This window comes from Pseudophryne corroboree, chromosome 2 (genome assembly GCF_028390025.1).
Source record: "Pseudophryne corroboree isolate aPseCor3 chromosome 2, aPseCor3.hap2, whole genome shotgun sequence".
Classification (NCBI taxonomy): domain Eukaryota; kingdom Metazoa; phylum Chordata; class Amphibia; order Anura; family Myobatrachidae; genus Pseudophryne; species Pseudophryne corroboree.
The window spans coordinates 687,232,750-687,245,905 of NC_086445.1; the positions used below are offsets into that span (position 1 = coordinate 687,232,750).

The following is a 13,156-nucleotide window of genomic DNA, read 5'->3' on the forward strand; positions in this document are numbered from 1 at the left end:
CAGATAGTTTATAAAGCCACGCAGACAGTGGGACTAAGATTCAATTTCTAAATGTTGGTACTCCGTATCTATGCTGCTGTTTTATTATTTATAAAGTACATAAACAAAATTGCTTTATTCTATATATAAGGCAGGAGGTACAGAGGTATGATCTATTATGCACGCTGTGCATTAACTACGTTGGTAATTTGATATACTGGTGGAGTTTTAATATTCAAACATACAAACATGTAGAGTGACACTGATAAATATAACAAGGTATATTACGTGTAATGTCTATTATAACACACAGAAATTACACTAACATAATATGCTGTACTATTCAGTTATGTTATGCACCACTTAGATCATCAATCATTACTGTGACTGGGAGCCAATTGGCTACTCAGCAACCACTTGTCTAGCCTCTAGCAGTACTACTGTATGTCTCTGCACTATGTATTTCAATCGATCACATAATTATATATGTTGTATGTACTGGTATCCCCTGAGCTGTTGTATTCTTAAAGTGTTAATAAATTTATATTATTTACAATTTATGCTACGGTGTTTGATATGCGTTATTTAATCCACAAGTTATAAGTATTATGTATTATAAATATTTATATAATGAAGAGATGTGAAATATGAATGTATATAAAAAAATCAGTAATAATTTAAACTACAACGTTAATTAGAAAAAAAGTAAAATACAAATTAGTGAAATAAAACCAAAGAAGACACAGAGTATTAATGTGTGTGTTTGATATCCTTGTGTGTACACCTATTTATTTCCAGGGTAAGTAGCCCTCATTGTACTATAATCAATTTGTTGTTTATAGTTGACCAAAGAAATAAATGAAGGATATCTGAAACCATTTGATGTAGGCACAATTCTATTTTATTTGAAAATAAGGCACGTATCTCAAAGATTAACTTTGAACTATTAGAAAAATTTCAGTAGCAATCATTATTTTGTAATTTAATTATTTGTACTGTCTGTGTGGCGAAACACAACATTTCTTTCATTCACATAAATTCAGATTTATCAGTTGTCCCTTTAAATGGTTCAGACACAAAAAAAAACAATATAAGAAAACAATACACTTACAGTAATATGGAGCTTAGAGAAAATGATTGCTAAATAATAGTAGCTTGAATGTAATGTAATCTTTTATTTGCAATTGAAAATCCTTCTGACATGAAATGCCAGTGCTTAGCAAATCATTCTATGCAGTGTCATTTGCTAATATAGATAATGAAGTTATGAATATATGAGTTCTGTAAGAACATTTGGCTTGTTAATCAAAAGTAGAAGCAAATACTGTACTTCTTCAGAATCATCCCCTGAGATATATAGCAGCAAAAACAAATCATGTGTACTGTATTTTTGATTATTTCTATATTTCTGTTAATAAAAAATTATTGAAATTATTGACTTATTTAGAAAAAAAATACACTTTATATCCCTCAGCTGATGACTAATGTATTAATATCACAATTCTTGCCAGCCTGTATTTAAGTGCTGATCTCCATTATTCTGTATCTGTGTCTAAAGTAAACATATTTGATGTACAGTGCATCTTAAATGTCTAAGGTCCAAATTGTTATTGTGGCAGCAGATGGATAAATATGGATGGGACTTTTTGTAAAAAGAAAAGTTCATGCGTCACACTGTGGATTTGTGTAATTTAGGGCCGGATTCAGAGATGGACACTAAACTATGCTGATGCTGCAGGAGGTCTCTTTGTAAATCGCACCATTGGATCACTTGCGTTAACACATGTTACTCAGGATGGCCAGGCTGTTCTGGCTTCCAGGGCCAGTAAATCTGTGCCAGAAGATGCAGACCCTGGCCTTGGCACTCTCAGAAAATGGGGATGACACACCCTTGTTTAAGGGAACGCTGCCCAGCACAGCCCCCTCACATGCGCAGAAGGGGTCCTGCACATGCTCTTCCCGTCAGGTTTGCATACAACTATGAATCAGGCCCATAGACCCCACATGAAGATCCTGTTACATCACTGTGTTTGCCCAACCTCTAAAAGGTTCTACTTCTATTATTTATCTTACAGTGTTACGCTACCACATTGTCTATTATACATACAATCCATTGGTAGCTTTTATTTCACTTTATTTCATGTCACTGTTTACTTTATTGTTAATGCAAACAAATAAAATAATTTATTACAAAATAGTTTTTAATATCTGGCCAAATTCTAACTTAAAAAATGTTCTTTGGCAATAGATCATGGTCCTTACATTTCAGTCAGTTACCTTCTCTTGAAAAGCATAGGTATCTCTGTGTTCTTACATTCAGTGTATAGAAATAAAGTCTGCTGTAGCTATGATTGCCGATTATAACTAATGATTGTGCATATGGTTTATGTTTATGGTTCTATTGAATACATTTTGTGTAACCTCCAGAAAGGCTCTATGAAGTAAGGTCCTCATTTGGAGATCCAATATCATGTATCAGGAAACTGGAATAATCAAGATCCTCCTGAGATCCCTGTAATTTCAGAAACAAAATAACATGGAAACAAATTTTAGTTTTGTCTGTATTATGCTTTATATATACTTACCGTCATGTTGCATACACAGAGCCTTAACTGCTCAATCACTCAAGTAATATATAGTTTCAGCATTCAATATAGCCACATATACATTTTATTTATACCATTTTTGTGACTAAGCATTGTATGCCTTTTGTAAATAAATTATTTCTTTATTAGTCTATTTCATATATGCTCTAGAACAAACCTGGCCAACCTGTGGCTCTCCAGTTGTTGTGAAACTACAAGCCCCAGCCTGCTTTACAGTTGATTGGTGGGAGGGTATGCTTGTACTTGTAGTTTCACAACAACTGGAGATCCACAGGTTGTTTAGGCCTGTCCTTTAAACTAGGCTTCCATGGATCTCATTGAACACTTAGGCTACCCTATAACTATTATTTATATTGCTAGAAGTATTGGGAGACTGAGTGCTAGTTTGCATCGCAGAGACTGTGAATTGTACTAAAGTGATTTGGGGACCTGGGTACCCTTTTTCCACAGTTGGTGGCAGATTACTGGGTTAGAGATTTATACTTAGAGGGGTGCAGAGTGATAAAATACCAACTGTGAGTATAATAATAAGCTCTGCCATTGCTACATCAAGACTTGGGGATCTGTCTGGCTGCATTCCTGATGCTATTATAGTACCAGTCAGGGTTATACGTTCTGTTGGCCCTGACATATTAGAGCAAAACAAGGATACTCTGAGTGGGACCTAACACATGTGGAATACTTGACTAACACTATTAGTACTACCAATACTTCCCATACCCCCTAAATACAGCTAAATGGAACTGATGACAGATGTATGTAAGTGGAAAGCTGTGTGTTGTAGACTATAAAAGGAAGGTATAATGAGGATGATACAGCAGTAGATATTTTTAAAAACCAAATGTACCATATCAGCAATCTTAGAGTTGTGTATGTATACAGGAAGTAAGCTATTACAAAAGTAGACACAGACACATGATTGATCATGACCTTCTTAAATAGACATCAGAGCCCAGTCACACAGTTTAAGAATGGGCAATCATATACACAACAAAGGTACGCTTATAGCTGAACAGACTTTTTTGAGTTTATAATATGCATTAACAATTCTTATGCAACATTAGGTTTATGTACTTTACCTTTTTGTTGATCTTTGGTCCCTCTAAAAACATAAACCATGCCAGAGTTGATAACGATAAGTAAAAAAAGAGAAGAAAAATAAACATACATTAGAAATGTAAATATGTTAATTTACAGACAAAAATATACAGGTTTAGCGTTCTTGCCTTTTGATTTACTTATATCAGTTTCCTGAGTCTGAATGACTGCAGGGTTGTCCTTGCCAATGACATTGTCCAGGTCACTCATGCTTATATTAGTCCTGTAGCTTCCAACAGAGACTAAATCTGTGTCATGGAAAAAAGGATATTTTTTTTAAATATAATGAAGTACAGTACATGCATGCTAACAAATACCGAACACACACACACACACACACACACACACACACACACACACACACACACACACACACACACACACACACACACACACACACTAGACAAACTTGAGTGTTTACTCTGACTTTTCAGTTAAATGTACTAGAAAATCTACTACTGTAATTCCATACAATTAGAGCTAATTTAAAATATATTAACAGACGCACTGTCATCTTTAAGAGGCGTATTCTTTCACTGCATGCAGAACTGGATTATGAACAGGCTAAGGGGTCTATTTATTATGTGAATCCCTTTTCACAACTGCCATTCTTTCCCATAGGGAAGGAGCTAGGTCCAGGAACAAACGCCATCTGGAGATGACGAAGATTCCTGCAGTTAAGATCTCAAAATATTGTATTTTCGGAGCTTATTAATGTAGGTCCCATACTAGTGTATGGGGACAGTGGGCCAGATCGGTAGTGAAAGGTCAGCAGGAGATATCCATGATATCTCCTTCCTTACCTTTCTAATGAATGAAACATCACTAGGCCCGCCCCCAAAGTGATGCAATTAATGGATCCGTGGGAGCGACAAATTCACATAATTAGCCGCGCCCCTTCTATTCAATGCCGCAATTCTCCTGTCTAATCTCTTCATTCTGCCAGCTTCACTAGGAAGTAGGTGGGATGCAGAGAGATGGACACTCTTCCGTGGGTGTGGGGGACACATAGCAAGATTTTAAAAGCCTCCCCTGTACTACCCAACGCTCTTGCAGAGCTTAGGGGTGCACTTTCAAAATCTTGTTATGGGGCCCACAAGGGTCTAGTTACACCCCTGCCTCAGGGGAGATGTTTTAAACTTTGGAGAGAGAGAAAATGGAGAAAGATAAAGTACTGACCAATCAGCTTCTTACTGGTATTTATCAAATACAGCCTGTACAATATAAGTTAGAAATTGTTTTTTACTTTATCTCTTTCATTTTATCTCCCTCCAATGTTTGATTCATCTCCCCCTCTACGATTCCCTAAATATATAAAAGCATAAAAGTGACATCATTTTGTGAAAAAATAAAAATGTAATACTCATGATTTATGGCAGCTGGTCTTCATCATACTGATGGGCCTATTTTTATGGGAAGGTCTGGGATTGTAATCCCATCTTTACCATTGCTAATTTGGCTTCATTGCAGTATCACAGATTCTACAGTACTTTTCCAGCAAGGAATGAGATTTCAGAGCACATGACTGGTAAGTAGTTTAGCCTGGGGTAAAGGTAGGGAATAAATACTCCCTTGCTGAGAAAAGAGGGAAAAATGGGTGATTGGGAGCAGTGCTGTAACAGAGCTTTATGAAGCCCTGTGCCGGCCACACCCTACAACCACATGATGTCATGACATCAAGCAGAGGAGGTGGGGCTCCAGGGGTGGGGCTCCAAGAACAACAGCAGCATGACGGAACTCTGCCAATCATAAAATGAGGGCTTATAATCAAACAATTAAAGTTATAAAATTGGGAGTTTGGGGCTGGCCATTAGTGTTGTGGCAAGGGGCGCCCAGACCCGTAAATCCACCCCTGATTGTTGGAAGCAATGTTTGGAAGATCCTGTGATGGGCTTCTGCACACACAGGCTTTTTCAAGCTTCGCTGAGTTAATGAACAATCAGATTGCAAGCTTTTTCAATTTTATTTGAAATAAAAAAACAGGAATATATTCAGTGACATTCTTCAGGATTGTTTGCCTAAAATGAAAGAACATAATCTTGCAAAATCTAATGCATTTTATATGCAAAATAACATCTAACACTAAGAAATACTAACTATTTTACATACAGCTCATAGATAACCCAGTGTATCCTTATGGTAGGTTTCAATACCTACCTGAATTCTTCCTCTTTCTCAGTCTAAAAATGACGATGACAGCAGTAACCACCAAGACAGCAGCACATACTGAGATAATTGCAGCAACGATTGTTCCATTCTTGCTATTGTCATTGCTAGAAAGAGACAAACATAGTATTACTGATATAGTAGATAATGATGACGCCTTGCTTCCATGTGGTTTTCTGCTAAAAAGTTTCTTATTTATAAACACTTTAGTGACTAACTAGGGACAATGCAATTCTCTTTTATTATACTGAAACCAATCAAAGAAGTGGGCACAAAAATGCTATTACATTTAGCAATATTATTATGGTTAGTAACTAGCGCTTTGATTGTTTAATTTACAGTGTAATACCATAGCAGCACTTGAAGTGCATACTTTCTGCTCAATGACAGTCATCGGCTGGGAGAGCATTCTGACACTTGTAGTGCCACAGCTGCTTGTACTATATTCTACAAAGTGTTTTCCCGAGTTCCCATAAGCCAGGCGGAACAGGAGAGGTCAAGCAGTAGTGAGCACTTTTTAGAATTCTCCTTGAGGACTGGGTCCAATGATAAGTAGACTGCGCTGTTACAGAATGTTATAGAAGGGGTAAAAGCGCATTTTTCCATTCAATTTTACTATGTGTTTAGGGTAATCAGACGCAATTTGAGTTTTTAGATTCCAAACTGCAGGATAGCTGCTGTTTTGGGCTAAAAGCCGCATTCCAAATATGCACTGCTTCCAAGCCACATACTAAACTGCTGCTGCTTAGTAAGTCATCCCCCTTCATTTTATTTCTGATTAAATATTACTTAAATGCAACAACTTGATTGTGGTTTTTGCAAACCTGAGAATACCTACACAGAGGATGTATGCTGTATAGTTAGGTGGATTAAACAATCTGGCTTAAATTCAAGAAAGCTAAATTAATTCAACTGTGTTATAACATGATGCTGCATATATGAGCGTAAATGAACACGGTGTACTTTACTTTTACTTATTTTCCATGCTAGCAGTAAACTTTGATGTAGACCCTATAATAGGCACTGTATAAGTGTAAATATACTTCTAATGTATTATTAATGCTTAAACAGGTAATATTTTATGGTTCATTTTATTGAGGCAGATGTACTAAGCCTTGGCGAGAGAAAGCGGATGGAGATAAAGGGGGTAATTCAGACCTGATCGTAGCAGCAAATTTGTTTTTACACTGCAATTTAGATTTGAGTTTGAACACACCCCACCCAAATCTAACTCTCTCTGCACATGTTATATCTGCCCCCCTGGAGTGCACATGGTTTTGCCTAACTGCTAACAAATTTGCTGTTATGATCAGATCTGAATTAGGCCCAAAGTACCAACCAATTAGTTCCTAACTCTATGGCCACACATAGCAGCCAAGCGGGTCTCGCTGAACGGGACCCGCTTGGCCGGGAGGAGGGTTCTGTGTGCAAACTGATCCTGTTCTGCGGGATCCCATAGTACAGGATCCAGCCAGTGACACAGAGGATTTCAATGGAACACATACATTGAAATGTATGTGTTCTCATTGAAATTCCGCCTTCCTGTCATCCGGCCCAACCACAGCATGCTGCGGTTGGAGCGGGCGGCAGTGGAACTGCCGCATATGTGTGGGCGCCTGCAGTCTCCTTGAGACCAAGCGAATCCTGCTCAATGTGACCCGCTTGGCCGCTATGTGTGGCCGTAGCCTTACTGCCATGTTACAGGCTGTGTTTGGAAAATGACAGTTAGGAGCTGATTGGTTGGCACTTTATCTCTTTCCACTTTATCTCTCTCCAAGGCATAGTACATTTCCCCCATTGTCTTTTGTTTTAACTTCAAGCTCTGAAACCCAATTTTGAACCATAAACCCAATTTGAACTGTGTCAAAGATCATGTTCACACTGAAAACCAGTTAATGTAACTCAGACCAGAAAAATTTAAATTTTTGACTAGTTCGAACACTTCAACCATCCAGAACAGCCAGAACAACATTGACAATTTTCAGGTGAATATTCCAGATATTGAGGTTCAGAAAAATTGGTGTTTGCAATATATGGGTCTGATTCATGTTTGTAAGCAAAAGCAAAAAGCAATCAACTTGGCAAACCATGAGAGAGAGATTTGGGTGGGGTGTGTTCAAACTAGAGATGAGCGGGCTCGGTTTTACTGGATTTTACTTGGATTTACTCGGTTCTCAAAACGGCATCTTATTGGCTCACGGATGTCTCGTGTTTTGAATAGCCAATAAGATGCCGTTTTATAACCGAGTAAATCTAAGTAAAACCGAGGAAAAGCCGAACCCGCTCATCTCTAGTTCAAACTGAAAACTAATTGCAGTGTAAAAATAAAGCTGTCTACCATTAGTGGGCTACATGCAAAAGCAGCTGGTATTAACCCTGCACAGAAATACTGTATATAAATGCATTTGCTTCCCTTGCATGGCAACATGGTTTGTTCCAGACACAAAGTTACTTGCCTTTTTTGCTTTACTTACAAACATAAATCAGGCCCTACTGTATGTGTGAGGAAACGGGATTGTTCTGAATATACAGTAAGGGGTAATTCAGACCTGATCGCTCGCTAGCGTTTTTTGCAGCGCTGTGATCAGATCAGAACTGTGCATGTGTTTGCACCGCAATGCGCAGGCGCGGTGCACAGGTACAAAGTGGATCGGCGCTCAGCGATGGGTTTGTGCATTTTCTGAGAATGGTTGGAAAAATGCAGGCGTGTCCATGCATTTACAGGGAGGGTTCCTGATGTCAATTCCGGTCCCAGACAGGCTGAAGTGTTCGCAGTGGCTGAGTAAGTCCTAGGCTACTCAGAGACTGCACAAAATCTGCACAGCTCTGCTACAAGTGTTCACACACTTGTAAAGTGAAAATACACTCCCCTATGGATGGCGACTATCTGTTCGCAGCAGTTAAAAAAAACCCTAGCGAGCGATCAGGTCAAAATTAGGCCCATAGAGTAGTAGATGAAAGCAAGTTTGGCTTGAGGCTAATTACAAGTGTGATACCCACCGGACCAGATATCACAAGTTCCTATTTGAGATGAGTAGGTCCTGTTCTCTGAGAACCGGACCTACCCGAACTTTGCATTCCAAGTCCGGATCCAAGTCCGGCTCAGGACTTCCCGCCTTACTCGGATCCCAAAACGAGGCAAAATTTCATCATTCGCTGTCAGATTCTCGTGGGTTTGGGGTTCTATAAAGGTCGTCGTGATTGGCTCCATCTTCACTCCGGGTGCTCTGTCTATTGTATCTGAAAGGGGTGCTCTGTCTGCTGTATCTCATAAAGGGGTGCTGTCTGCTTTATCTGAAAGGGGTGCTCTGTCTACTGTATCTGAAAGGATTGCGCTGTCTGCTGTATCTCATAAAGGGGTGCTGTCTGCTGTATCTGAAAAACGGGTGCTCTGTCTACTGTATCTGAAAGGGGTACTCTGTCTCAGTGCCGTAACTAGGCATTTTAGTGCTGTGTGCAAGAAACGACATTGGCGCCCCCCCCCCCATGTAAGATAGGGGCAGTGCGCGCCGCAGGCGCGTGAAAAATATATAGGGGCATGGCTTCATGGGAAGGGGCGTGGCCACAAAATAATAGCAATTCATACTACGGTGCACAGTAGTCTCCATTATTCAAATTACGCTGCACAGTAGCGCCACTACACCAGGTAGAGCCCCTTTTACACATTACGGCAGACAGCGTCCCCCTTTTACACATTACAGCAGACAGTCCCCCTTTTTACACATTGCGGCAGCCAGTCCCCTTTTTTACACATTACGGCAGACAGCGTCCCCTTTTTACACATTACAGCAGACAGCGCCCCCGTTTTTACACATTACGGCAGATGGTGTCCCCCTTTATACACATTGCGGCAGCCAGTCCCCCTTTTTACACATTACGGCAGCCAGTCCCCCTTTTTACACATTGCGGCAGCCAGTCCCCCTATTTATACATTGCGGCAGCCAGTCCCCATTTTTACACATTACGGCAGCCAGTCCCCCTTTTTACACATTGCGGCAGCCAGTCCCCCTTTTTACACATTGCGGCAGCCAGTCCCCCTTTTTACACATTACGGCAGCCAGTCCCTATTTTTACACATTGCGGCAGGCAGATTCCCCCTTTTTACACATTACAGCAGCCAGTCCCCATTTCTACACATTGCGGCAGCCAGGCCCCCTTTTTACACATTACGGCAGCCAGTCCCCATTTTTACACATTATGGCAGATGGTGTCCCCCTGAGAGAGAGAGAGAGAGAGAGAGAGAGAGAGAGAGAGAGAGAGAGAGATACATGCTTACCATCTCCCCGCTGGCAGTCAGGCTCCTCGTGCAGCTCCCTCGGTGCAGGCAGGTGAGAAGGAGGAGGAGGGAGGGGGACTGGAGCCGCAGCAGCGCTATTTCATTGGTAGTAAGTGCCGCTGCAGCAGCCCCCTCTCCTTCCGTATTGGCTGCCCGGCGCTGCTGTGGATGCTGGGATGGAGCATCCCAGCATCCACAGCAGCGCCGGGCAGCCAATACGGAAGGAGAGGGGGCTGCTGCAGCGGCGCTTACTATCAATGAAATAGCGCTGCTGCGGCTCCAGTCCCCCTCCCTCCTCCTCCTTCTCCGCTGCCCGGCGCTGTAGCTCTCCTCCACAGCGCGGCGGCGGCGCACACAGCAGACTTCAGAGGTATGTAATGAGTCAATTTGACTCATTACATGCCGCTGGCCGTGCGCCTTCAGGGCAACTGCGCTGTGTGCCAAGCCCACTTGGCACACACATAGTTACGGCCCTGCTCTGTCTGCTGTATCTCATAAATGGGTGCTGTCTGCTGTATCTGAAAAAGCGGTGCTCTGCCTGCTGTATCTGAAAAGGGGTGCCCTGCCTGCTGTATCTGAAAAGGGGTGCTCTGTCTGCTGTACCTTAAAGGGGTGCTCTACTGTACCTGTCAAGGTGGGGTGCTCTGTCTGCTGTATTTGAAAGGGGTGCTCTGCTGTATCAGTCCAGATGGCACGCTCTGTCTGCTGTATATAAAAGGGGTGCTCTGTCTGCTGTATCTGAAAAAGGGGTGCTCTGTCTGCTGTATCTGAAAGGGGTGCTCAGTATGCTGTATCTCATAAAGAGGTGCTCTGTCTGCTGTATCTGAAAAAGGAGTGCTCTGTCTGCTGTATTTGAAAGGGGTGCTCTGCTGTATCAGTCCAGATGGCACGCTCTGTCTGCTGTATATAAAAGGGGTGCTCTGTCTGCTGTATCTGAAAAAGGAGTGCTCTGTCTGCTGTATCTGAAAGGGGTGCTCTGCTGTATCAGTCCAGGTGGGGTGCTCTGTATGCTGTATCTGAAAGGGGTGCACTGTCTGCTGTATCTGAAAAAGGGGTGCTCTGTCTGCTGTATCTCATAAAGGGGTGCTCTGTCTGCTGTATCTGTAAAAGGAGTGCTCTGTCTGCTGTATCTGAAAGGGGTGCTCTGTCTGCTGTATCTCATAAAGGGGTGCTGTCTGCTTTAACTGAAAGGGGTGCTCTGTCTGCTGTATCTCATAAAGGGGTGCTGTCTGCTTTAACTGAAAGGGGTGATCTGTTTACTGTATCTGAAAGGAGTGCTCTGTCTGCTGTAGCTCATAAAGGTATGCTGTCTGCAGTATCTGAAAAATGGGTGCTCTGTCTGCTGTATCTGGAAGGGGTGCTCTGTCTGCTGTATTTCATAAAGGGATGCTGTCTGCTGTATCTGAAAAATGGGTGCTCTGTCTTCTGTATCTGAAAGGGGTGCTCTGTCTACTGTATTTCATAAAGGGATGCTGTCTGCTGTATCTGAAAAATGGGTGCTCTGTCTTCTGTATCTGAAAGGGGTGCTCTGTTTACTGTATCTGAAAGGGGTGCTCTGTCTGCTGTATCTCATAATGGGGTGCTGTCTGCTGTATCTGAAAAAGGGATGCTCTGCCTGCTGTATCTGAAAAGGGGTGCTCTGTCTGCTGTACCTTAAAGGGGTGCTCTACTGTATCAGTCCAGGTGGGGTGCTCTGTCTGCTGTATTTGAAAGGTGTGTTCTGCTGTATCAGTATAGATGGCATGCTCTGTCTGCTGTATCTGAAAGAGGTGCTCTGTCTGCTGTATCTCATAAAGGGGTGCTGTCTGCTTTATCTGAAAGGGGTGCTCTGTCTACTGTATCTGAAAGGATTGCTCTGTCTGCTGTATCTCATAAAGGGGTGCTGTCTGCTGTATCTGAAAAACGGGTGCGCTGTCTGCTGTATCAGAAAGGGTGCTCTGTATGCTGTATCTGAAAGGGGTACTCTGTCTGCTGTATTTCATAAATGGGTGCTGTCTACTGTATCTGAAAAAGGGGTGCTCTGCCTGCTGTATCTGAAAAGGGGTGTCCTGCCTGCTGTATCTGAAAAGGGGTGCTCTACTGTATCAGTCCAGGTGGGGTGCTCTGTCTGCTGTATTTGAAAGGGGTGCTCTGCTGTATCAGTCCAGATGACATGCTCTGTCTGCTGTATATGAAAGGGGTGCTCTGTCTGCTGTATCTGAAAAAGGGGTGCTCTGCCTGCTGTATCTGAAAGGGGTGCTCTGTCTGCTGTATCTCATAAAGAGGTGCTCTGTCTGCTGTATCTGAAAGGGTTGCTCTGTCTGCTGTATCTCATAAAGAGGTGCTCTGTCTACTGTATCTGAAAGGGGTTCTCTGTCTGCTGTATCTGAAAGGGGTACTCTGTCTGCTGTATCTCATAAAGAGGTGCTCTGTATGCTGTATCTGAAAGGGGTGCGCTGTCTGCTGTATCTGAAAGGGGTGATCTGTGTGTCCATCCAGGGTCTCCGCCCCAGTGTACAATTAATATAATAAAATCTTAAAACAAAAAGCCTAAAAATATAATTATGAAAAAAAGTATTTTTTTATTTGTCCTGTACCCCAGTGTACTAAACAATTTTTATTTTGTTTTCATAAATACTATGACACTGCCGGTCAGACCGCAGTATATTATTATTTTGTACTCATACACATATTGGGGGTAATTCAGACCTGATCACTGCTGTGACAGGAACAAGGCATTTGTGGGTGTCAACTGACCGTTTTCTTGGATTGTCTGGAAAAACACGGACGTATCCATTGCAGGGAGGGCTCTTGATGTTATTTCCGATACCGGACATGCTAATGTGATTGCAGCGGCTCAGTAAGTCCTGGGCTGCGCAGAGATTGTCAAAATCTGTTTGTACAGCTCTGCTACACATGCGTTCGCACACTTACACAGCTAAAATACACTCCCCATGTAGGCGGCGATTATCTGATTGCAGCAGTGCAAAAGTCGCTTGCTAGCGATCAGGTCTGAATTAGGCCCATTGTGCGACACAGTTGGTGAAGATCA

The 13,156-nt window shown here is 41.9% G+C and overlaps 1 protein-coding gene across 5 annotated transcripts in view; it reads right to left on the reverse strand.

Moving 5' to 3' along the window:
* Positions 1-857: 857 nt before the first annotated feature.
* The window catches only part of LOC135044096 (polymeric immunoglobulin receptor-like), a 206,519-nt gene continuing 194,220 nt past the window's right edge, over positions 858-13,156 (reverse strand). For all 5 annotated transcript variants that reach the window (XM_063955179.1, XM_063955177.1, XM_063955180.1 and 2 more), the window contains 4 exons: positions 5,841-5,956; positions 3,812-3,931; positions 3,665-3,687; positions 858-2,491 (listed from right to left, as the gene is read on the reverse strand). In XM_063955179.1, the coding sequence (XP_063811249.1) occupies positions 2,414-2,491; positions 3,665-3,687; positions 3,812-3,931; positions 5,841-5,956 (337 nt within the window). In that variant the 3' untranslated portion in view covers positions 858-2,413. The remainder of the gene's footprint in view (positions 2,492-3,664; positions 3,688-3,811; positions 3,932-5,840; positions 5,957-13,156) is intronic.